Source organism: Eschrichtius robustus, chromosome 5, assembly GCF_028021215.1.
Source record: "Eschrichtius robustus isolate mEscRob2 chromosome 5, mEscRob2.pri, whole genome shotgun sequence".
NCBI lineage: Eukaryota > Metazoa > Chordata > Mammalia > Artiodactyla > Eschrichtiidae > Eschrichtius > Eschrichtius robustus.
In genome coordinates this window covers 88,988,767-89,016,461 of record NC_090828.1, presented here as the reverse complement: position 1 = coordinate 89,016,461, position 27,695 = coordinate 88,988,767, and the positions used below count along the sequence as shown (strand labels likewise).

Genomic DNA, 27,695 nt, shown 5'->3' with positions numbered 1-27,695 from the left:
AAGATGTGGTACATATATACAATGGAATATTACTCAGCCATAAAAAGGAACGAAATTGGGTCATTTGTAGAGACATGGAAGGACCTAGAGACTGTCATACAAGTAAGTCAGAAAGAGAAAAACAAATATCGTATATTAACGCATATATGTGGAATCTAGAAAAATGGTACAGATGAACCAGTTTGCAAGGCAGAAATAGAGACACAGATGTAGAGAACAAATGTATGGACACCAAATGGGGAAAGAGTGGGGGGGGGGGGAAGACGAGAGAGAGAGAGAATTTGAGATGACATTTTAATAAAGAGTATCTCTTTTTTTAAGTTAGATCCTTCAATGTTAGATCATTTTAAGCTATTAGTATGTCTATGCGCCATTTTTTTCTATATTTACAAAATTTTGTTTCCATAGTTATTCTTAAAAATAAATCTGTCTGGGGGGAGGGAGCACTAGTTGGTATAATATTAACATTAACCAAAGATGTAAATCCACTACAAAAAGACTTATTTCCAATAAAAAATCTTAGATTATCATTTTGAATTCTGGGCTATGATATAGAGCCAAATTACTTAGTTACTTTTCCCACAGGTATTCAGTTAGCTATTTAACTGTCTCTAGAAGTCAACATATTCAAACAAATAGATGAAACTTGAAATCCAATTCTCTTTAGCAGGATTAGTTTACAATTATATCTGATAAATCAGTGTTAAAAAGTCAAATATCTTCCTAATTAAGCAGAAGTTAAAAAACTAAACCTCTGAAAAATGAATATATGTACTTAGGTATGTACATATATATGTGACCCTATGCATATATGCATATATACGTATATGTACACACCTCTATACATATATATAATTAGAATAGCCTGCAAGAAGTATACTCGCCTAATTTCATGTATGTGTCATTGGTCAACATAAACTACATCTGCAATAGTGTTGCAGAGGAAGGATACACTTGTAGAAGATCTGTTCTTTCTAGGAATTGTAGCTTTGCTTCTGAGAAGCATTAATTTGGCCCTGAAACCAACCAGTGTCAAGGGTCATAGCCATTCACTAAACTAACTCAATTGCTTAAACTAATGTCTTTGGAGAAAATGCTTACACTTAAGATAGATCTGAGACTATCTGATCACCTTAACACAACCCAACACAAAGAAAAGAATATAGCAGGATCTACACAGTTGCAGGAGCTTTAGTAATCAAACGTGGCCTGAGCACACAAACCCAGGTCCTCCTGGCTAATTCCAGTTTGCTTGTTTTCTAGCTCTAGGTTTACTGATGTTTCAAGTGACTTGAGTACACACTGTGAAGTTTCCCTCCATGTGCTTTAAGCTTTATGTTGCTGACAGATACACTTTCTATAACACTGCTTATAATTGTACCTCTTTTCCATACCTTTGTTTTCGGATTCTGCATGCTGAAATCCCCTTCTGTAGCATGGTAAGCTCATTTTAATTTAGAAAGAGATTGGTAGTGCTTTTCAATGGGAACTTTTAAAATAGAAATAGAACAAGATCCATTCATACAATAAAATGAAAGTAAAAACAATAAAATGCTCCAGATTCATTTGTTTTCCTTATTGAATTCATTAACTTCTTTCTTTCCCTCCTTCCTTTTTGGTAGCTAAAAGCTATTCTGATGCTACTCTGAAATCAGTGTTATAATGACTAACGAAGCACCACCACAAGATAAAATATTTGTTTTTTTCATTTTTCCAGAAAGGAGAGTCCTGAATTTGAGTTAAGAATTAATTCCTAACTCTTTTATAAAATTTAATTTTGTCAAATCAATTAATTAAATCTAATTAATTGGGGTAGATTAATTCCTTTTTGGAATATTTGGAATATATGAGATTCACACAGACGTTTTAAGGATTACTAATTTTCCTATGGTGAATCATTGTAGTTAATAAGGTTTGCCATTTACCTTGGTCCATTTTGAGAAAGCCTCTAATTTGTAAATTACCTCCAGGATTTTTTGGCATCATCTCGTAAGAATTTAGTTTTATGAATAGTAAGATAAAAGAAAAATAAATAAATAAAAATTCAAACACAAGCCAGTGTCTAAAATAAATACATTAAAATAAACATATTAGAATTACTAGAATCTAAAATAAATACATTAGATTGTTGGTAGAGAAAAATGTAATTGCATATCAGGAAAATTATATTCTAATTGGCAAGTAAAATAATCAAATGGAATTTTAAAATTTCTTAATATGCATTATTTCAAGGAGTTAGATGATACATACGAGAATCTTATTCTTCTTTAGGTTCCTGATCAAATACACCAAATTAATATATTATACACTCAGAATCATGTAGGAAGAGGTTTAGAAAAGAGAAATCAGAAAAGAAGAGAATGTGTGTCTGTGTATGCATACTTGTGTGTCTGTGTGGGGAGCTTTTCAGACGTCAGAGAATGTCATTCCCTAATCAGTTTTAGTAAGCTCTTCACACACTTATCCCCTTGAATTTAAAGGGATATTGGAATGCTTACTGGAAAACATAGATTACATAATCACTTTTTTAGGGCCACAGAAGAGAGAATCCCTTTTTGCAGTGACCGGAAGAGTTCCCATATTCTTTTAAAAGAGTAATAGCAGATAGCGCCACAGAGACTGTCAGTCACTTGAGCATTTAAATATGCAACCGTTTTGCACTGCAAATGTAATTTAACTAGGGTTGTGAATAAAAAGAGGGCTTCTCTTCTTTATAGCTACTTTAAATGTCAACAAAATGAATTATCTTAAGAATGTCAAATATTAAAATGGTGTTTTGATACACCTCAGTCCAAGTATTCTCCATTAGGTGAATTTGTTCACTTCCTCCAGCATTCTGGAAGAGGGATTTTTGTGGAACTATCCTGTATTCAGAGGCGTCATACTGTATAGAATATGTTTTCATTGCTCATGCAATTTACATATAGTGATATTACCACCAATATGAAATATTATGTAGGAAGACATGAAATTATCTGAAATATATGTGGTGACTTTGAAGGTTCCTATTGTAAAATTTTTACAAGCACAGTCCTATATATAAGTACACCCATATGCAAAAATCCATTGTTCTCTTTAAATGAAGCTAAATTATGGAGATTAAAGTGTCAGTGTTATAGAAAATCATTAATAATAGATATCTTTTCATTACCCTTACCAAGGAGAAATTGATTTTTTCTAGGAAACCATTCAGAAAACAATTCAGTTGATACAAAAGCATTCCCAAGACCAAAATATCACCTCCAAAATGTTATATTTTTCTCTTTATTAATTTTCATAAAGGCTACAAATATATCACCAAACGTACTTCAGAACTTTTATGAGGATATAGAAAACATATCCATCTTTGAATTGTGTCTTAGGCTTCATAATTATTTAGAGTGTGTGCTTGGAACCCAACAAAAAGGAAGAAATGGAAAGAGAAGTGATTTAAAAAGAAATTTTCTATAGAGAAAAGCATTTCTAAAAATCAATGCGATGTTTGAATTAACCTGGTTTCTTTCTTTATTGTATGTCTATAGTAGATGAAAAAGTCCTTAGAGACTTGATGGGGCTGTTGCCTAATGAACTCCTCAGAAAACATCTTTTCATTGAATGTGACCCAGAATCAGGAGGAAGGCTGAAGGTGGGAAAGTACACTCAGTTCCCATGATATACTTTTGCATATAATCAATCATCTGTTCTAAACACAAACCATATACATGTGATAAATCTGGTGTTGCTTCCAAGATTTGTATTTTGTCTATGTGTCTGGGGCACTCTATCAGACCAAGTAGGGAAACACATTTCTGATTTTTCTTTCTCAATGCAGAAATACTTTTTATTAAACTACTGACTCTGGAATCACTGTGTCATTCAGTCATCTTGATCCTACCATTCTATGTAGTTGTGCAAGCCCACAGAATTAGGTGAAAACCCCTCTACTGAGGTAAGTAACAGGTAGAGATCCAAATATACTTCTTCTTATTTCTAAGTCCACTACAGGTCATAATACGTTAAGTCTTTTAAAACACTTTATTTGGTGAAATTTAGAAATATTAAAAAGGCCAGAGTGGTACAATCAGCCTCCTACTGGCAAATTAAGAAATATAAAAGGTTGTCACTGTGATAAAGATATGAAACTTGGAACAGTTGGAAACCTAAATTAGAACAGGAAAAAAATGGAAGCGTAAGCAACTACGAATTCTAAATCTCAGTCTGAAGTATATGCTGTCTTTTCAAAAATCAACAGAACTTAATATCATTTTATTTTTGTTCAGATATTGAATAGTTAGTTGATCCCCTGTTTTACTATTAACATATCCCTTTATCTTTTAAATCCCAGCTCTAAATTTTATTAGAGAACTCAGATATATTTTCATATGATCCACAGCACTGAAATATGTTTAAGATATTCAAATCTGTATAATCACCTCTGAGAAGTATTTGGCAATGTGATGATTTCACTCTTTTAGAAGCTTAGTCACACATGTCTATCTGAAATTTTATTTTAAATGTAATAAGAACCCTGAATTATAACTAAAGCAAATAGAATTAGGCTCTAGAAAATATAATTAATTTCTGAAAAGAAAATTAAACTCTTTAACTTCTATTACTTTGTAATTCACTAATTTACTTTCTATTAATATCACTTTTAAAACTATACAATTATAAAAAGGAGTACATGTCACAAAGCCTCTAAATAAAAATAAAATTTCTTATTATTATTACACATGTTCATAAGTAAAACTAAGAATCAACTGGCTCCTTACGTGACCCTGTCAGAGTTCAAGGCTAAGAAAGGAAACTTGGCCAAAGAAGGAAGACCTTTAACTTCTCAATCTGAATACGTCTACAGGGCCAGAGTAATTGGACATTCCTTTAGAAAGAGGGAAAAGACCTAGTGATCCAGCTGATCTATGCTCTCTCAACATCCTTACCACTTTGAATTACCTTTCTAAACAAAGATTTACTCTTTTTCTAATATATGTCTCCATCTCTGGTTTTGAATCCAGTTTATTTCAGCCCAAATGTGGGAAACTGGCAGCCAGTAAGCCCTGTCAGATCTCCAGACAAGTTTCGTTAGGCCTGTACATTGCTGACCATACAATGTTTAAAAAGCAGTAGCTAACTTTGAACACTTTAAACACAAAGATGTGGAGCTCCTCCTGAAAACCTGGAACTTTTGGTGACTTAGGACCTTTCCAAAATGGCAGCAATGTAGTGTGAATCTGTCCAGACACCAGACATGCACCTCCAGCTTTCTACAGTTCCTTCCATTCCTTATTGTCTCACTGACCTCAACATGAAGAACGCGTTACTCTTTGACAGATTCAATAAACATCCTTTGTGTTACATTCAACATACTAGAATCTGAGTTAGAACCTTCTGATTCAGTGGTTTCTTTCCCGACTCCAAGTTGAAGACTGATTCACTTGACTGAAACTTTGATTCTGTTTCCAGATCACAGTCCTTACCTTAATCCTCAACTTTTTCCTGTTTCTTTGTCTGACATTTTATCCTCCCCTTCCCAAACAGTTCTATTAGAATATACCAGTTCCAATTAACTTTTTATAAATTTGAGATTTAGTTACTCCTATCATTAGTATATAAGTAAACCCTTGACCACTGGAGAATGTAGGTTTTTAACAAGAATGAAAATTACAAGAAAGTTAACAGTATAACTTCATGGAAATAATATTAAGGGAAAATTTCCCATGATACATTCTATTAAAATATTTGGTTGCAGAGCTTTTACTTCAAATACCCTTTGTTTAAGCAACAGTTCAGAGAAACAAGTTTTATATGTATGGTATCAATAGTGTGACTAAGACTTCTCATTTGTCCTTTGCTCAAAAGTACTCCTTTCTATGAAATAGATAATTGTTTAAGAGCCCAACTTCAAAGTCTAAATGTATGGTTTTTTTCTCTTTTTTTCTAACAGCATTTTTCAATAAAGCACAATAGTCACAGCTTTGAAATGCATATTGAGTGTCTCTGGCAATAAAACTCATGCTTTCTCAATAACTGATAAGGTTGTTGTTGAAAGAAAAGACAGGTTACATAGGTTCTCTTTGAACTTTCATGAAAACTATGAAAAATTCAATATTTCAGTTGTATTTTTCCACAAATGGACTCACCACGGCAATGAACTCCTTCATCATATCCATCTGAGCAGTCCAGGACGCCATTGCAGAGCTTGGATAAATGAACACATTTGTTGGCACCAAGGCAAGCAATGTGATTCAAGGGGCACTTGATTGCTACCTCCTCAGGACCTGGAAAAATGCAAAAAGGAACACAGTGATTTAGCTTTTTTTTTTTTTTTTTTAACACTAAAACTGTTAAGCACAAGAAATTACTAGCGTGAATTTGCAAAATAAAATGATAGACAATACTACTGGAGGGCAGCTCTGATTCTCAGAGACATCAAAACTGGCCTATGTAATAAAAAAAAAACTAATTTTTAAAGGCTGCATAGGAAATAAAATAATATGTACGTTTTTCAAATAATGCATTTAAAACACAAGTATTCTTTCAACCCTTAAAGAGGCATGGATTGAAAATCTAAGGGTTGGTTTGAGTCACTGTTCTATTTCCTATCCTTAGATAAGTGGGCAAGGTGCTTAAACCCTGTAAGTTTCAAGTCCCTCAACTGTGAAATATGCATAATGGCAACTTCTTGGCATGGCACTTTTTATTTATTTATTTATTTTATTTTTTATTTTTAATTGATGAGTACACATCAAGTGTTAGGCACTAAGTGCTTTACATGTATTAACTCATTTAATCTTCCTAACAGCCTTTTGCACTGGTACTACTGCTGTTTCCATTTTACAGATTTGGAAACTTGAGATATCAAAGCTAAATAATGTAATCAAAATACAGCTGGAATTATCCTATGTTATGTCTGAGTGCACAGAGACCCCAAATGAGTTATCAGCAGTTCTGCAGTGAAGAGGAACTGGGGGTTAGCACTAGAACTCATTGCAGAGCCTGCCCATTTTATACAAACAAATCCATCCATAATACACAAATACATAAAGAAAGGTTCTTTGTGCTTCCTGAATAAGGAGGCCAGATAATCTGTACAGACACTCCTCTAGAGATGATCAACTAGGGTTCTGGAAGATCTTTTCCCTTGTATTCTTATAATGCAAAATACTATTAGATGAACAGATACTGTGCTTTTGCTCTGATGCATAGCTACTTTGAAAACATATACACTGAAAACATTTTTTTTTGAATTTTTGAATTTTATATTATTTATTTTTTTATACAGCAGGTCCTTATTGGTCATCCATTTTATACACATCAGTGTATACATGTCAATCCCAATCGCCCAATTCATCACACCACCAACCCCACCCCCTGCCGCTTTCCCCCCTTGGTGTCCATACGTTTGTTCTCTGCATCTGTGTCTCAATTTCTGCTCTGCAGATCGGTTCATCCGTAATATTTTTCTAGGTTCCACATATATGAGTTAACATACAATATTTGTTTTTCTCTTTCTGACTTACTTCACTCTGTATGACAGTCTCTAGATCCATCCACGTCTCAACAAATGACCCAATTTCGTTCCTTTTTATGGCTGAGCAATATTCCACTGTATATATACTGTATATACATCATCTGTATCCATTCGTCTGGCGATGGGCATTTAGGTTGCTTCCATGACCTGGCTATTATAAATAGTGCTGCAATAAACATTGGGGTGCATGTGTCTTTTTGAATTATGGTTTTCTCTGGGTATATGCCCAGTAGTGGGATTGCTGGATGATATGGTAATTCTATTTTTAGTTTTTTAAGGAAACTCCATACTGTTCTCCATAGTGGCTGTGTCAATTTATATTCCCACCAACAGTGCAAAAGGATTCCCTTTTCTCCACACCCTCTCCAGCATTTGTTGTTTGTAGATTCTCTGATGATGCCCATTCTAACTGGCGTGAGGTGATACCTCATTGTAGTTTTGATTTGCATTTCTCTAATAATTAGTGATGTTGAGCAGCTTTTCATGTGCTTCTTGGCCATGTGTATGTCTTCTTTGGAGAAATTTCTATTTAGGTCTTCTGCCCATTTTTGGATTGGGTTGTTTGTTTTTTAATATTGAGCTGCATGAGCTGTTTATATATTTTGGAGATTAATCCTTTGTCCGTTGATTCGTTTGCAAATATTTTCTCCCATTCTGAGGGTTGTCTTTTCGTCTTATGGTTTCTTTTGCTGTGCAAAAGCTTTGAAGTTTCATTAGGTCCCATTTGTTCATTTTTGTTTTTGTTTCCATTACTCTAGGAGGTGGATCAAAAAAGATCTTGCTGTGATTTATGTCAAAGAGTGTTCTTCCTATGCTTTCCTCTAAGAGTTTTATAGTGTCCAGGCTTACATTCATGTCTCTAATCCATTTTGAGTTTATTTTTGTGTATGGTGTCAGGGAGGGTTCTAATTTCATTCTTTTACATGTAGCTCTCCAGTTTTCCCAGCACCACTTATTGAAGAGACTGTCTTTTCTCCATTGTATATCCTTGCCTCTTTTATCATAGATTAGTTGACCATAGGTGCGTGGGTTTATCTCTGGGCTTTCTATCCGGCTCCACTGATCTATATTTCTGTTTTGCTGCCCGTACTGTATTGTCTTGATTACTGTAGCTTTGTACTATACTCTGAAGTCAGGGAGTCTGATTCCTCCAGCTCCGCTTTTTTCCCTCAAGATTGCTTTGGGTGTTTGGGGTCTTTTTTGTCTCCATACAAATTTTAAGATTTTTTCTTCTAGTTCTGTAAAAAAGGCCATTGGTAATTTGATAGGGATTGCATTGAATCTGTAGATTACTTTGGGTAGTATAGCCTTTTCACAATACTGATTCTTCCAATCCAAGAACATGGTATAGCTCTCCATCTGTTGGTATCATCTTTAATTTCTTTCATCAGTGTCTTATAGGTTTCTGCATACAGGTCTGTTGTCTCCCTAGGTAGGTTTATTCCTAGGTATTTTATCCTTTTTGTTGCAATGGTAAATGGGAATGTTTCCATAATTTCTCTTTCAGAATTTTCATCATTAGTATATAGGAATGCAAGAGATTTCTGTGTATTAATTTTGTATCTTACAACTTTACCAAATTCATTGATTAGCTCTAGGAATTTTCTGGTGGCATCTTTAGGATCCTCTATGAATAGTATCATGTCATCTGCAAACAGTGACAGTTTTACTTCTTCTTTTCCAATATGGATTCCTTTTATTTCTTTTTCTTCTCCGATTGCCGTGGCTAGGACTTACAAAACTATGTTGAATAATAGTGGCGAAAGTGGACATCCTTGTCTTGTTCCTGATGTTGGAGGAAATGCTTTCAGTTTTTCACCATTGAGAATGATGTTTGCTGTGGGTTTGCCATATATGGCCTTTATTATGTCGAGGTAGGTTCCCTCTATGCCCACTTTCTGGAGAGTTTTTATCATAAATGGGTGTTGAATTTTGTCAAAAGCTTTTTCTGCATCTATTGAGATGATCATCTGGTTTTTAATCTTCAATTTGTTAATATGGTGTATCACACTGATTGATTTTCATATACTGAAGAATCCTTGCATCACTGGGATAAATCCCACTTGATCAGATCAATGGTGTATGATCCTCTTGATGTGTTGTTGGATTCTGTTTGCTAGTATTTTGTTGAGGATTTTTGCATCTATAGTCATCAGTGATATTGGTCTGTAATTTTCCTTTTTTGTAATATCTTTGTCTGGTTTTGGTACCAGGGTGATGGTGGCCTCATAGAATGAGTTTGGGAGTGTTCCTTCCTCTGTAAATTTTTGGAAGAGTTTGAGAAGGATGGGTGTTAGCTCTTCTCTAAATGTTTGACAGAATTCACCTGTGAAGCCATCTGGTCCTGGACTTTTGTTTGTTGGAAGATTTTTAATCACAGTTTCAATTTCATTACTTGTGATTGGTCTGTTCATGTTTTCTATTTCTTCCTGGTTCAGTCTTGGAAGGTTATACCTTTCTAAGGATTTGTCCATTTCTTCCAGGTTGTCCATTTTATTGGCATAGAGTTGCTTGTAGTAGTCTCTTAGGATGCTTTGTATTTCTGTTATGTCTGTCCATAACTTCTCCTTTTTCATTTCTAACTTTATTGATTTGAGCCCTCTCCCTCTTTTTCTTGATGAGTCTGGCTAATGGTTTATCAATATTGTTTATCTTCTCAAAGAACCAGCTTTTAGTTTTATTGATCTTCGCTATTCTTTTCTTTGTTTCTATTTCATTTATTTCTGCTCTGATCTTTATGATTTCTTTCCTTCTGCTAACTTTGGGTTTTGTTTGTTCTTCTTTCTCTAGTTCCTTTGGGTGTAAGGTTAAATTGTTTATTTGAGATTTTTCTTGTTTCTTGAGGAAGGCTTGTAGAGCTATAAACTTCCCTCTTAGAACTGATTTTGCTGAATCCCACAGGTTTTGGATCATCGTGTTTTCATTGTCATTTGTCTCCAGGTATTTTTTGATTTCTTCTTTGACTTCTTCAGTGATCTCTTGGTTATTTAGTAACGTATTGTTTAGCCTCCATGTGTTTGTGTTTTTTACATTTTTTCCCTGTAATTGATTTCTAATCTCATAGCATTGTGGTCAGAAAAGATGCTTGATATGATTTCAATTGTCTTAAATTTACCGAGGCTTCATTTGTGACCCAAGATGTGATCTATCCTGGAGAATGTTCCATGCACACTTGAGAATAAAGTGTGATCTGCTGTTTTGGGATGGAATGTCCTATAAATATCAATTAAACCTATCTGGTCTGTTGTGTCATTTAAAGCTTGTGTTTCCTTATTTATTTTCAATTTGGATGATCTGTCCATTGGTGTAAGTGAGGTGTTAAAGTCCCCCACTTTTACTGTGTTACTGTCGATTTCCTCTTTTATAGCTGTTAGCAGTTGCCTTATGTATTGTGGTGTTCCTATGTTGGGTGCATATATATTTATAATTGTTATACCTTCTTCTTGGGTTGATCCCTTGATCATTATGTAGTGTCCTTCCTTGTCTCTTGTAACATTCTTTATTTTAAAGTCTATTTTATCTGATATACATAGTGCTACTCCAGCTCTCTTTTGATTTCAATTTGCATGGAATATCTTTTCCCATCCCCTCACTTTCCGTCTGAATGTGTCCCTAGGTCTGAAGTGGGTCTCTTGTAGACAGCATATATATATATGGGTCTTGTTTTTGTATCCATTCAGCAAACCTGTGTCTTTTGCTTGGGGCATTTAATCCATTCACGTTTAAGGTAATTATCGATATGTATGTTCCTATGACCATTTTCTTAATTGTTTTGGGTTTGTTTTTGTAGGTCCTTTTCTTCTCTTGTGTTTCCCACTTAGAGAAGTTCCTTTAGCATTTGTTGTAGAGCTCGGTTGGTGGTGCTGAATTCTCTTAGCTTTTGCTTGTCTGTAAAGCTTTTGATTTCTCCATCGAATCTGAATGAGATCCTTGCTGGGTAGAGTCATCTTGGTTGTAGGTGCTTCCCTTTCATCACTTTAAGTATATCATGCCACTCCCTTCTGGCTTGTAGAATCTCTGCTGAGAAATCAGCTGTTAACCTTATGGGAGTTCCCTGGTATGTTATTTGTCGTTTTTCCCTTGCTGCTTTCAGTAATTTTTCTTTGTCTTTAATTTTTGCCAATTTGATTACTATGGGTCTCGGCATGTTTCTCCTTGGGTTTATCCTGTATGGGACTCTCTGCGCTTCCTGGACTTGGGTGGCTATTTCCTTTCCCATGTTAGGGAAGTTTTCGACTATAATCTCTTCAAATATTTTCCCGGGTCCTTTCTCTCTGTCTTCTCCTTCTGGGACCCCTATAATGCGAATGTTGTTGCATTTAAAGTTGTCCCAGAGGTCTCTTAGGCTGTCTTCATTTCTTTTCATTCTTTTTTCTTTATTCTGTTCCGCAGCAGTGAATTCCACCATTCTGTCTTCCAGGTCACTTATCCGTTCTTCTGCCTCAGTTATTCTGGTAATGATTCCTTCTAGTGTAGTTTTCATTTCAGTTATTGTATTGTTCATCTCTGTTTGTTTGTTCTTTAATTCTTCTAGGTCTTTGTTAAACATTTCTTGCATCTTCTCGATCTTTGCCTCCATCCTTTTTCTGAAGTCCTGGATCATCTTCACTATCATTATTCTGAATTCTTTTTCTGGAAGGGTGCCTATCTCCACTTCATTTAGTTGTTTTTCTGGGGATTTATCTTGTTCCTTCATCTGGTACATAGCCCTCTGCCTTTTCATCTTGTCTGTCTTTCTGTGAATGTGGTTTTTGTTCCACAGGCTGCAGGACTGTAGTTCTTCTTGATTCTGCTGTCTGCCCTCTGGTGGATGAGGCTATCTAAGAGGCTTATGCAAGTTTCCTGATGGGAGGGACTGGTGGTGGGTAGAGCTGTGTGTTGCTCTGGTAGGCATAAGTCAGTAAAACTTTAATCTGCTTGACTGCTAATGGGTGGGCCTGGGTTCCCTCCCTGTTGGTTGTTTGGACTGCGGCGACCCAACACTGGAGCCTACCTGGCTCTTTGGTGGGGTTAATTGCAGAGTCTGGGAGGGCTCACGGCAAGGAGTACTTCCCAGAACTTCTGCTGCCAGTGTCCTTGTCCTCATGGTGAGACACAGGCACCCCCTGCCTCTGCAGGAGACCCTCCAACACTAGTAGGTAGGTCTGGTTCAGTCTCCTATGGGGTCACTGCTCCTTCCCCTGGGTCCCGACAGACACACTACTTTTTGTATGCCCTCCAAGAGTGGAGTCTTTGTTTCCCCCAGTTCTGTCGAAGTCCTGCAATCAAATCCCACTAGCCTTCAAAGTCTGATTCTCTAGGAATTCCTCCTCCCATTGCCAGACCCCCAGGTTCGGAAGCCTGAGGTGGGGCTCAGAACCTTCACTCCAGTGGGTGGACTTCTGTGGTATAAGTGTTCTCCAGTTTGTGAGTCACCCAGCCAGCAGTTATGGGATTTGATTTTATTGTGATTGTGCCCTTCCTACCATCTCACTGTGGCTTCTCCTTTGTGTTTGGATGTGGGGTATCTTTTTCGTTGAGTTCCAGTTTCTTCCTGTTGATTGTTCAGCAGTTAGTTGTGATTCTGGTGTTCTCGTAAGAGGGAGTGAGAGCATATCCTTCTACTCCACCATCTTTCATCCAATTTCTCTCATAATGATCCGTAATCTTGCCCATCTCTCCCAAATCCAAAGTACAGTCACATAATAAGGCTACAGTCATGTACTAATCTGACACTGATTATTGCAATTGCCCAGATTTTTCAGTCAAGACACACTTAGGATTTATAATCACAGTTTTGTCAATACCTATGGGGCATTAATTTAATCAATTTAGCATTAGTTTTCTCAGCTGTACATGGAAATATCAACTGAGTCTACCAGTGGGTTGTTGTGAGGGTCAAAAGTTATTCATGGCAAAGCACTGAGAGATGTAGGCTCAGAGTAGGAATTCAACATGTGTTAGTCATGTAAATAAATGCAGTGCAGTGGAGATTCTTGTAGTGGAGAATCTGGAGCCAGATTCTTGAGTCCAATTTCTGGTCCCATCAATTGTAAACTGAGTAACTTGGGTAAGTTTTGTACTTTCTCTGTGTTTTACCAGGTTGTTATAAGAATTGTATCAAAAGCTCTTAGCATTTTTCTTGGCAAGCGTTAAATAAGTGATTGCTGTTATCATAGTTAAGAATGTTTTGAGAAGGTGAGTTACATCTTATAACGTTCTTTTCTGTTGCAAGCCCCTGAAGAAAAAAAACACCTCAAAAAATGTATGTTTTACTTTACTTAGTTGAGGCAAAATAATAATAATGAAAAGGCCAATCTAACATCTTCTAGGATGTGCAAAATTAAGTATTTGTTCAACCATTTGTTTGGGGAAGTCAACAAATTTTTATGATGTAGCTTCACTAGCTAAAGTGTTACCACTAATAGGTTTCCTTGTATGTTTTCATGTATATTTATACAATTACTGTTATACAAGGGTATTCGTTTTGTCAAAATACTTCATAAACCCAGGAGATTATAAAAATTTTTAGTTAGAAACCAAAAATGCATCAGTAGTTCTAAAAAAGCAAGATTTTTTTAAAAAAAGTGATACTTGTGTTGGCTCAAATACAAGTATGAGTTTTCATTTTTAAGACTGTCAGGTAACTGATGAACATGACAGAAGGAGTGAAAATGTACATCTGGTGTTAAGGGAAAAGGCTCAGCTACTTATACATTTTGAGAAAACAGGAAAAAATGTTTGGATTTCTCAGGGCAATATATAGAACCATTAGATTCTTTCTATTGGTAACATGTAGGGACAAAAGAGAAATTTGTTTAGAAGAATGAAAGAGTCAATTGGTTTCTTCATAGACTAGCTACTATTGTCTTCCCCCCGCCCTTGATATACTCTTGTCTTGGTTTCCCTCACTGTTGGGTAACTGGTAAGACAGCTGGGTGATGGCTTAATGGATTGTACCTCAATCAGTTCTTCCCAAATTTTCATACCAAAACATATTAAGACAATGAAAATTTGCAAGTTACACCGAAGTAAATAGCAGAAATTATCTGTAGAATAAGTGTAGAGGTTGCCCCAGGCCTTGGGAATTAACCTCAAAATTGAGGGAATCAATACCTTTAACCTCTTTGACCAATGCTGATATACTTCAGCTGGAAAACTGCTAAAACCAAAACGTTGTCTTCTTTCTTGAAAATGGAGATAGAGATGGGACAGTTTGAGAAATGGCAATGCTTGCCTCAATTCAAATTCTCAACTGAAACCAGGCAATATGGGTAAACAGTGTACAATTTCTTTGGGCAATAATCCATCCTTGATTCCCAATGAACATTTCTGAAGTAACGGTGTGTATAACCCATGAGGCTCCTTTAGTCCACACCCTGATAACAGAGAGAAAACTCACCCTGATCACTACTTCTACCTATTTACGTGTGACAAGAAGAGGCACAGGATAATGGAGGCTGCATGAATTCCTCAGAATATGTCCATGTTGCATTAAATGATTCATCTCATGAAGACTTTCAGGCATTCAGAGCATTTCACAACCAGCAATCATTATTTGGACATAGCAAGGAACAGGGTTGGAGGCTCTCTGATATACCCAGAATTATCTCTTTAGTTGCTAAATCATGAGGACTTGGGGGGACCTGAGAGAGACACTGTGATAACAGATTAGCACATGAGAAATTTTAAAATAGTACAAAGACTCTTAAAATTTTAACAAGTATGGTAGTCCTGGTGAGAATATCACTTCAGTTGTCAGTAATGCACGTTTAGAAAACATTTCCAGTCCCTCACATCTAATTTTAGGTGACCTGAGCAAGGTAGCAGAATTTAAAATATAGTAATTAATTACAAGAAAGAAAAACTCTATCATGAGGAGGATTTAAAACATATAAACACAGGAGAATAGTATCCATGTTTTTAAATTTTCTATAAGCCTTACCCAATTAGCTGAAATAGCTTCCATTTTTTAATGAACCTCATTTTACAAATAAGCCTTCCAGGATAATGCAAGGATAGCATGATTCATCTGTATGTTCTTGAATGTTCAAATTATTTTTAAACATAACTCTGTTCAGTTAAAGTGATAGTGGAAGACAAATCTCATCAAATGTCCTTTCTGACTAAAGATAATCGAGATAGTGCATTTTGTGAAGGAGTGGAGATTTTTCTTCTATAATGGCAGATATGGTCAAATATCTGCACTTGTCACAATATCATCATATCTTAGCAGGACCAGTATCAATCCTCCCCCACCGAAGTTAACCTCCTCACCCTACACTCTGTCACATCCCACTTTGGGGGTTTTGCCCCATCAAGATTTGCTGCTTGGCTGTATTTCCCATGTCTATCTTTCCAATAGGTCTAACTCCTGCCTGCAATCTCATTCAATTTTTTTAAACCTACACTCAAGAACAAAGTCTCTTTTTCTGATTGAACATTTCTTGAGGTAGTATCCCTTCTTTCCTACTTTTCTTAACTGTTAAACTTCTTCAACATATAGACTGCACCTGCTGTATTCCCATTCCCTTCTTACTCCAGCCACTGCTTCCAACTCTGCTGAGCTTCTCCCCAAGGTCTTAGGGATACCACTAAGAGTGAAGCCAAAGGCATACAAGGTCCTTCAAAAGCTGATCAGAATTCCTTTCTCTTAGACACAATTTCCACCATTATTTTTCGTGCTTCTTAAACTCTTGTCACATTATTGCTGTTGTTATTTATACTATTCCATGAACACAGATGCATTTCACACATGCTCTTTTATAAACTTCCCTCTCTCTCTGACTGGGAAACAAACATCTAGTATACTGCCTGACACAGAATAAACAGTGTTCAATATACAGTTGGTGAATGAAGTTCTAGCAATTGAACTTTCTTTGATATGCTGGAAGTTACCTTTTTTTTTTTTTATCATCAATGCATTCTTAGAATTGGTTTTACAAATACAGCTTTCACCCAATGACTAGTCTCTAAATCATAATTGTTCTCAGTTGCTGGCCACAATAAATCAAAACTCCTTGGCCTAATATCATGGTCTAGTTGAAACTTACTAGCATTATTTACAATTAATTACAATTGGTATTGTATACAAGTATTTTCAGTACTTAATACTCTACTTCATTCATTGTTAGCATTCACCTCCCTAAAACACACATTTTTTCCCACCTATGGATTTTTTGGTATGCAATGTCATCATCTGAAAAGTAAACCTTCTCTTTCTTTTTCACCCAGCAAGCTCTTTTTCACCTTCAAGCTCTGGCCTCTCCATCAAGTTTTCTTCGTGAAAAATAGCAGGTAATAGTGGAAGTGTTCTGAGGCTTAGAGATCAAAACCTTGAATCAGAGTTTTTAGCTGCCACGTATTAGCTGTCTAAACTTGAGTAAAGTACTTAACATCACATGATTGTCATAAGGATCAAATGAAATCATGGTTTGGGAAGCATACAAATTTTTTATTTGTTGTTTTGTTTTTGTTGTTGTTTGGGGTTTTTTTTTGGTTTTTTTGTAGGTGTCATTGATCCCAATTTGTTCTACGAACCCACAGAGATGTTGTTTATTTCACATTTTAATTTTTTTACAGTACAAATATCTCTATAATTTATGAACTGTATTAATATATGCAGTTTCATGTATATTTCTTAAGGTACAAGGCCTTTATGTAAAATATATATATATATTTCCTCCCACTTTAAAATATAAAGCAGAATGTAGGAATAAAAAACATATTGATTACTAGTTGATATAAAATCAAGTAAAAAAAGTTTGGTATATAAAGTTATCAGAAAAAAAGCATGAAATACCTTCAAATTTCAAAATATTAAAATTATGCAGTTTGGGATTTTGTTTGATTTTACCTGTCTATCCACCTAGAATATTGAGATTTGATCATAATTTGAAGAACTGTTTGAGACTCGAGTTCTAGTGAAGTATAGTACTGATTGAAAAAAAAAAAACACTGAGGAATATAAGGATTATTTCCATTGATATGCTCCCTTACAATATTTGGCTTTTGAATATTGAATCCTATGGAGATTTTCTATTTCTTAAGTTGAAGATCCCATCATTTCTAAGAATTTGTGACAACTGCTTTAAATATTAGCACTTTCAAACTATACTAAAAAGCTACAGTAATCAAAACAGTATGGTACTGGTACAAAAACAGATATAGATCAGTGGAACAAAGTAGAGAGCCCAGAAATGGACACACACCTATGTGAGCAATCAGTATATGACAAAGGAAGCAAAAATATATAAAATGGGTTAAGACAGCCTTTACGATAAAGTGTCGGGAAAACTGGACAACTACATGCAGAAGAATCAAACTGGACTACTCTCTAACACCTTGCACACAAATAACTTCAAAATAAATCAAAGACTTAAATCTAAGACCTGAAACCATAAAACTTCTTAAAGAAAACCTAAGCTCTTCCACATCAGCCTTAGCAATATCTTTTGGAATATGTCTCCTCAGGCAAAGGCAAAAGAAAACCCAAAAATAAACAAATGGACTACATCAACCTAAAACCTTTTGCACAGTGAAGGAAACTATCAACAAAACAAATAGGACACCTACTGAATGGGAGAAGATATTTGCAAAAGGTATCTCCAATAAGGAATTAATATCCAAAATATACGATGCACGCATGCAACTCAATGTCAGGAAAAAAAAAAAAAAAAACCTGGTTGGAAATGGGCAGAGGTTCTGAATAGACATTTTTCCAGGGAAGGCATACTGATGGCCAACAGGCACATGAAAAGATGCTCAACTTCACTAATCATCGGGGAAATTCAAATCCACAATAAGATGCCACCTCACGCGTGTCAGAATGACCAGAGTCAAAACGACAACTAATAGCAAGTGTTGGTAAGTATATGGAGAAGAGAGAACCCTCATACACTGTGATACTCATTTCATGATGTATGTAAATCAAATCATTATGCTGTACACCTTAAACTTATACAGTGCTGGACATCAATTATATCTCAACAAAACTGGGAACAAATTTTTTAAAATCTTTAAAAAATTAACTTTCCTAGAATCGTTTTAAAAACATTTTAGTTTCTTTATAACTAAGCAACATATTAAGATTTCTGGAGCACCATTAACATGACTGCAAAAAACTTTTCTATCTTTTCTATCTCTATTAAAAAGAAAAAGAATTTTTTTAAAGAATGCTTTTATAATACAATTAGATCCATTTTCCTGGAAATATTATAGACAATCATCTTTTAAGGAGAAAAGGTAACTCTTGTGCAATTAAGAGTATGGAAATAGTACATTATAACATCTATTATAATTCTCACAGCTGAGAAATCAAAACAGCTAACAGCAACATGGGATGCTTGTGAAGACTGTAAAGCATGTAAACCACGTTATTTGCTCCATGTTGTTTGGGAAAATTGGTACACAATGTAAATATAATTAATATCCTGTATCTGTTTAATATTAAACATAACATCGGATTGCATAATGCCTTTACAGTTGTAATACAACTTTCCTAGAACTATGTTCATTTCATAAGATACTATTCTTGTTTTCAGGGATAATTTTCTTTTGCATATGAGCTACTTCACCTGACAGACTGATATTTTAATTTAAGTGGAAAGAATGAAAAGAAATTTATATATTCAAAGAATATTAGTATTCTAATACTTAGTATTCAAAGAAATACTATTTATAGTATTTTTAAAGAAAATTAAAATTGGATTTATGAGTTTCAACTTCTAAATAAAATACTATTCACTGATATAATTTGTTAAAGCAATCTATATGATTAAAATCGAGGACACAGGAATAGAAGAACCTCAAAAGATACATGTGCACTCTCTCTAACAGTAACTCACTCAAATTAAACAATTACTTTGTAAAATAGGCTCCAGTAATGACTTGTTTGCATATTTCAAATGGATGTTGTGAAGATTCAAGAACTGGAAGAGATGTAAAGGTGATTGATTTTGTCCAGCTCTACTACCCCTAAGCCATCTCTGACATCTGTCCTATTTATAAAGGCCCTGGGGGAGGAGATTTTACAGCTTTGCTAACTTGTTCTAAGGTTTAAAAATCCTTTTTCTTTAGTTCTTAGTCTTCAGAAATCTCAGTATAGGATGATTCCTTACATCTAACATACAGCGCTTTATTTATGCATTTAATATATGAAAAGCATGCCTGGTCACCTAAGGAAGATTGTGCGATATTAAAGCAATTCTGCTACAGCTAAAGACGCCATTTTGTCTGCTATTATGTGTATGAATAAATGGGTGGTTAGTTAAGACTCTTACTAAAAACTTTCTGAATCATATCTGGAAGTGCTATTATGTTAAAATAGAGAGCTCTACATTTCTCTGTGTGTGTGTGTGTGTGTGTGTGTGTGTGTGTGTTGCTAACTTTAGAATATATCAAATAATTTTTATCAGTTTGACTGTCTACATCTGAATCCAAAACATATAGGTTAAGTCATAACATTCTCCTGCACTATAAATGTGCACATTCAGAATACAGTCAAAATTGGCAAATTAAAAATATTGTATGGACATAACCAAAGCATTGTTGTCATTAATTACAGCTTTTGAAATAGGAACTTTATCAACCCACAGACTGTCTTGCTTTATGACTTTCCACTTAAAGGCAAATAGATAAGAAAATAAATGAAATCACTGTTTTATGAGTGACTGTCATTGCAGCATTGCCATTTATTAAACCCAGTGCTAATGGAGGAAACTCAGCTTGGGGGATTAAACAATTATTGTCATTTAGGTATTTTAAATGCTCCTTTATTCCTTCCCATGTATCTATTCTTCACATGTTCTTTCATTTCTGGATCACCCCATTCTCTCTTTGTCAAAAGGTCTAGAAATTTGTTTTCCCTTCCCTACACCTCAGTTAAAACAGATGTATATGCTTTTTTAATCTCTTAGAGCCCTGCTCTCTGCTAGGCAACTTTACATACTAGGTGTTATCTCTTACAGGTAATGTATTTACATTTAAACAAGATTCTTACAGAAACAATATCGATAGATTAATTCCAAAGATTAGAATTTTAGGCCCTCTGTTAAAATGACAAAGGTACTTTTGTTTGAGAGAAAGGGACAGTTCATTGACTGATGCATCACATTTTTTGGTAGTAATTGTATTGATTTGTAGTTGGCTCTCAACTCTTTTTAAATGAATGAATATGTATTTAATCAATGAACCAGAAAGAAGATGCCTTTCTATCAACAATTTACAGATATTCTACTGAGTCCTCAAGAAGTAAAACACGTTCCAGTCATACCTTAAAACTTCTGTGAATAAAAGATTTACCCAATCTGGAGATAATTAAGGAAGCAGAAGATGAAATGTTCCATTTGGGAGTATCTTTTTTCTGAAATATAGAAGATTAGTGTTTCACCTTTAAGGCTAATGCTTTTTTCTTCCTGTTCTCTGGGATTACTTTAGCTATTGTAGCCAGGTGACAGCTCCTGATTGCAGCTCTGAATTTCAGGGCAGTGTGGAAAGTCTACACAATCTGAAGCAGGGATGACTCCCTGGTAGAAAGCATGTTAAAAGACTGATGCCTACCAAAAAACAAAACTAAACGAACAAAAAAATGCCAAAATCAGATAGCTCCACACATCCTCCAGAGGAAAGGGAGTCTTACTATAATAAAGGGATAATAAGCGGATCAGCCACCTGGCTTGTCCACATGTCAGGACGGGCAGCTGAGAGCCCTTCAATCTTTCATTCCACACGTGTGTTAGCAATTGCTTCTGAGCCAAAGTCTATGCACACAGAGGCATTTCCATTGTCACTCTTAAGAGGGATTGCTTGTTTGCTTTTTCTTAGAAATTTGTAAAGGAAGACACTCTTCCTCTACAGGCTAAGATAATGAAAGGTTAGATGCAGGTCCCCAGTTAAAGCCTAAAAACCAAAGGCAGGTTAATGTCAGGTGATAATGGAAGAAAAGATTTCGGTGGTGTGTTGCCCAAATGCTAACAGTCAAAGGAAGTCTAAAAATATAAATCATTACCAAGACCCTCAAAAGACATTATTTAATTTCCCCTCCAAAACAGTAAGTAACAAAGCTGATATCTGATGAGTAGATATATAAGAAGGGAAAACTAGTAAATACAAGGTCTCTGTACTTTGATCTTTTCAGATTAAGAACTATTTTGAGGATCTTTTTGATGGCAAGCATCATTTTTCATCCAATTAACTCTTCACTACAATCTGAATAACACGAAAACAGCTCCACAAAAACTGGAGAACAAGCTTTTTTTATTTTACAGGGCTCCCTCAAGACAACATTAAATTATACATACTGACTTAAATACTATCTTTCTGATTTAAAGAGAAGTTTGCTCCACGACCCTTGATCAAACAACCCAGAATGACTGTGATATATGCGAACAAGTAGCAAGATCTTTCCTGATTCCACTGGTAGGTTTATTAGAATAAAAGTTATTTGATAGGAGTTATTCGTTCATTATTTCATTTGGGAAAAAAAAAAACAACCACCTGATATTTGCTTAGAATGAATGGATTAAGAGAAAAATGGAGGAGAGAGAAGAGGAATAAATATATGCCTTGAGTCACTCCATCACATTTTGAAAAATTCTTCGCTGTGTGTGAAAACAAACAATTGTTTGAGGGACCTGGTTAGCATACAAATGGTTTTACAGTGAGAGGGTACTGGTTAGAGCACATGTAGTTAATCGTTCTAGTTGCACTAGAAGACACGGTGACTTTTACATAGGCCAATTAATACTTGAGAGGAAGACAGAATGCTAAATAGTCCAGTTTAAAAGCCATAGGATGATACAGACATTCTTAAACAGTGTTGAATCATTGGTAGAGTGTATACATTGTGTATTTCAGACCAAAAGTGAAACACTATTGATGAAAGATAATCTTCAAAATTGAATATTTATGCCATTTAAAATGATGCTAATTCAGAAAATGATGTTAGGATTCACTTTTAATGAAAACAAACTTCTTCACTGCGTTCTGTACAAGTAGCATTATATTAATAGGATAACTGCTGTTTACTGAGTACTTCCTGTGTTCCAGGCTCTGTAAGCACAGAGGTAAGCACATAATGTCCATTATCTTATTAAATCCTTACAAGAACATTATGAGTTAGATATTATATTTGCTAGTATACACATGAGGAGATTGAAGACCACAGAGGTTAAATACCTTCTTCAAGGTCACAGAGCTGTAATGCTATTATTTCAATTCAGGTCTCATATCTCCTAAAACTGGTTTCTTTACTACTATATTTTGGAACAATCTCAATCACATGTAACCAAGAAACAAACAAGGCATGACACCTAATTATGCATCTCTGTCTGTTTCTTTCTCTTTCTGATTAAGGATCTTGAAGAAAAGGGAAGAAAATCGTGTTATAAGGTTGTGAAGCCATGCCACGTCAACACTGAAGCAGCTCTTACAGTCAGGGGTGATGCCTGAATATTTAACAACAGATGAAATACACTATACAGGCTATGGCTTCTACTAGTAGCTGTAAGGGGGTAACTTGAGGGGAATCTTGGCCAGCTGTGGATGACCCATGATCTCTTGCTGCGGGACCATCACCAACTCCAGATGTTCAGGCCTGTTTGACTAGGGAGAGAGAGATAGGGAAGGGGAAGGCAAATTGGAGGAAGGACAGACTGGGTGACAGGCAAATAAGTTGAGTTGTGCTAGGAGAGCTGATTTCTTTGGCCACTTTGGTCTGAAGGAGCAAGGGGTTATTTGAGGGAGTCCCAGGAAGGACTGGGTAGCAGCAGTTTAGAATAGAACACAAGTATTTCAGTATTTTATCAACCAGTACTGTTGTGCCATGCACACCAGCTACACTTCCATTGTGCTTCGAGGAATTCGTATTATCTATTTCCAGTAAATTCTAACTATAAACATGGTTCCCATATGCTTGGCCTTGATGACAGAATCCTTATTCACTATGACTCTAGGTTGTGCTCATTAAATACAAAGAGGTTTCCAATGGTATGTATTGCTAAGGCAAAGCTCAAGCCTTCCAAAGATCAATCTTCTAAACCATAGCCCCCAAACCCCCCTTTTAACCATCTGATCAGGCTTTCACCATGTACTTATTTCTGCTTTGGCGGGGCATCCTCTAGATCAAACAGACTGGCCACATGTCAACTGCTACCTCCTTCTGGTAAAGTCCAGCTATTTCTGCCCCTCAGCTTCAGTGCCTGGTTAGCTTGGCAGGATGGAGCCCCACAGGAAGAATGCCGATATCACAGGTCAAAATACCATATGGCAAAGTTATTTGCCTTTCTGTTTTTCAGCCACAGAGTTTACCTCCTAACACCTGCCGCCCATACTCTCAATCTTCTACCAGTCATATCCATATCGCCTTCATGCTAGAACTGACAAAGTGCAAGTCTGTATCTCTGAAGCAATATAAATCCCTAAAAGGAAGAATGAAGACCACTTAGGATTCAACTGAATATTTGAAAACATAGAATCTTAGCCAGGCATGAGTTTGAGTTCAGTGTGCCAACACTAAACCCTCAGCCAGATCCTCCCTGGGAAGCCCTGTATGGAATCACTGTAGAGCCTTTGAGTGTACTCATATAACTGCTTCCGTTCATTAAACAGCACCTTGGCTCTCCTGTTTTAAACGGAGCCGAATGTCTCCAACTTATGTGAACAATTAAACAACTGCTAAATAAACAGTATTTGGTGAATAGTCAATCAGCAAAAGAAGTGTCTCTTTCCTCATGGGAATCATCTACTGGCAATAGCCTTGTCTCCAAATTTTATAAAAACAACTGCATCCTGGATGTGGAGGTTTATGCCGAGTGAAAAGAGAATACCGAAAACGAGCAGACTGAATTTGAAACACACACAAACTAACATACCTAATCGCAACATTACTAATACAGATCTTCCTCGTAATGAGGTTGCATCCCAATAAACTCATCTTAAGTTGAAAAGATCATTAAGTCAAAAATGCATTTAATACATTTAACCTACCAAACATCAAAGCTTAGCCTAGCCTACCTTAAAGGTGCTCAGAATACTTATATTTGCCTACAGTTGGGCAAAATCATCTTACAAAAGCTTATTTTATAATAAAGCACTGACTATGTCATTTACTGAATACTGTACTGAAAGTGAAAAACAGAATGGTTGTCTGGTTGTAAGTGCATCAGTTGTTTACCCTCATGATCACGTGGCTGTCTGGGAGCTGCACCTTGCTGCCACTACCCAGCATCCCAAGAGAGTATGTACCTCTTGTTGCTAGCCCAGGAAAAGATCAACATTCACAGTATGGTTTCTACTGAAGTGTGTATTGCTTTCCCATCATCGTAAGTTTGAAAAACCATAAGTTGAACCATCACAAATCGGGAACTATTTGTAATGTTAATGAAACTAACCCACTAAATGATATCTGAATGGTCTGAAAAAATTAATGAACTGGTGAGGTCTGTTATTTGGATACTAGAGAGGAATTCCTTACATTGATGGAAAATTCTAACAATTTATAAAATTGCAATACCCTCTTGAAAATTGTCTTGGCTCGGAAAGAAAAAACAAAACTGCAACAACAAAAGGAATTTTCTGATTCTCCATGTTGAGAATTATAAAAAAGATAGAAATTATATGCAACTCCTATATCATCCAAATACCCCAGGTAGGCTTTTTTTTTTTTTTTTTACTTCATCACTGTATTCTGGTTTGTTTTTTTTTAAATAGATCTTTATTGGAGTATAATTGCTTCACAATACTGTGCTTCTGTTGCACAACAAAGAGAATCAGCCATATGCATACACACGTCCCCATATCCCTTCCCTCTTGAGCCTCCCTCCCATCCTCCCTATCCCACTCCTCTAGGTCATCGCAAAGCATGGAGTCGATATCCCTGTGCTATGCTGCTGCTTCCCACCAGCCAACTATTTTACATTCAGTAGTGCATATATGTCAATGCTACTCCCACTTCGCCCCAGCTTCCCCCTCCCACCCCATGTCCTCAAGTCCACTTTCGATGTCTATGTCTGTATTCCTGCCCTGCAACTAGGTTCATCAGTACCATTCTTTTTTTAATTTTAGATTCCATATATATGTGTTAGCATAACGTATTTGTTTTTCTCTTTCTGACTTACTTCACTCTGTATGACTCTAGGTCCATCCGCCTCACTACAAATAACTCAATTTCATTTCTTTTTATAGCTGAGTAATACTCCATTGTATATATGTGCCACATCTTCTTTATCCAAGGACATTTAGGTTGCTTCCATGAGTTGGCTATTGTAAATAGCACTGCAATGAACATTGTGGTACATGTCTCTTTTTGAATTATGGCTTTCTCAGGGTGTATGCCCAGTAGTGGGATTGCTGGGTCATATGGTAATTCTATTTTTAGTTTTTAAGGAACCTTCATACTGTTCTCCATAGTGACTGTATCAATTTACATTCCCACCAACAGTGCAGGAGGGTTCCCTTTTCACAACACCTCTTCCAGCATTTATTGTTTCTAGATTGCTTGATAATGGCCATTCTGACCAGCGTGAGGTGATACCTCATTGTAGTTTTGATTTGCATTTCTCTAATAATTAGTGATGTTGAGCAGCTTTTCACGTGTCTCTTGGCCATCTGTATGTCTTCCTTGGTGAAATGTCTATTTAGGTCTTCCACCCATTTTTTAACTAGATTGTTTGTTTTTTTGATATTGAGCTCCATGAGCTGTATGTATATTTTGGAGATTAATTCTTTGTCTGTTGTTTCATTTGCAAACATTTTCCCCATTCTGAGAGTTGTCTTTTTGTCTTGTTTATGGTTTCCTTTGCTGTGGTTTCCTTTGCTGTGCAAAAGCTTTTAAGTTTAATTAAGTCCCATTTGTTTATTTTTGTTTTTATTTCCGTTACTCTAGGAGGTGGGTCAAAAAAGATCTTGTTGTGGTTTATGTCAAAGAGTGTTTTTCCTATGCTTTCGCCTAAGAGTTTTATAGTGTCTGGTCTTACATTTAAATCTTTAATCCATTTGGAGTTTATTTTTGTGTACGGTGTTAGGGAGTGTTCTAATTTCATTCTTTTACATGTAGCTGTCCAGTTTTCCCAGCACCACTTATTGAAGAGGCTGTCTTTTCTCCATTGTATGTTCTTGCCTCCTTTGTCGTAAATTAGGTGCCCATATGTGCGTGCGTTTATCTCTGGGCATTCTATCCTGTACCATTGATCTATATTTCTGTTTTTGTGCCAGTACCATACTGCCTTGATTACTGTAGCTTTGAAGGACTCAAAAGGTGGTCAACTTTACAGTGAATTCTGCTCTACAGTAAATATTGTTGTAGCAAGTTTTTACTGAGTCTCGCCTCCAGCAAATCTTTTTTTGTCATATATATTTGCAAAGAAAACCATTGATTCATTTTCTTTTCATCTGCCCTTTCTGACCTTCATACCCATGGTAATGAACATAAAAATGGTCAATGGGACTTGAAACAGAAAGGAAAAGGAAAAACAGAGTTCAACAGAAACGTGGGCAATGGAAAATCAGGCACTGGGTAACAGAACTGACCCAGTTTTTATATGACCCTAAATTTATAACATGGCTTTTGAAATTGTTCTTTTCTACAGAAGCTTGAACAGGTACATGCAAATGAAAATTTTCCAAAAGCACGACTTTTTTTTTTTCCCATTTTTAAGTTTAATACCTTTTCTCTAAATTGTTTATTCTAAACAATACATTTGTTAGTTCAATACCTTTACTACATGGGATCTGATTGAAACCTCATCAAAGATAGGCCTTTTCAGACTTGCGCGCACACACACACAGAAATGATAATTTGGTGAAACAGAAAATAATATTCTGCTAAAGCAAAACCATATATATATATGAGCTTGAGAAAATATACAAATCCTTTACTACAGCATTTCCTTTTGGTTACACCTATGTTCTCATTATGGTATTATCTGATGAAGTTGATTAATGACCACAATTAAGGTAGAATAGCACAGTATTTAAGATAGAGTAGGGAGGGGTAGGGTTTTTCCTCATACTCCCATATTAGTGTGAAGTGAAGGCAGAGACAAGGGTCCAGGAAAAAGGAGATGACAGAAGAATAAGCACTGCAGGGTGATCCCTGTTCGACCAAATTCTCTTTACTTTTCCCTAAGAATGAACTGCTATGAAAATGCTTAAAGAATCCAGTAAGTGTCTGCCAGGCCTGAGCTCTAGTGCAAATCTACTGAACAAA

The 27,695-nt window shown here is 35.8% G+C and overlaps 1 protein-coding gene across 1 annotated transcript in view; it reads right to left on the bottom strand.

The window, feature by feature from the left end:
- The window catches only part of LRP1B (LDL receptor related protein 1B), a 1,676,205-nt gene that overhangs the window by 1,181,996 nt on the left and 466,514 nt on the right, over positions 1-27,695 (bottom strand). Inside the window, exon 4 of the mRNA XM_068543688.1 lies at positions 6,120-6,257. Coding sequence (XP_068399789.1) covers positions 6,120-6,257 — 138 coding nt within the window. The remainder of the gene's footprint in view (positions 1-6,119; positions 6,258-27,695) is intronic.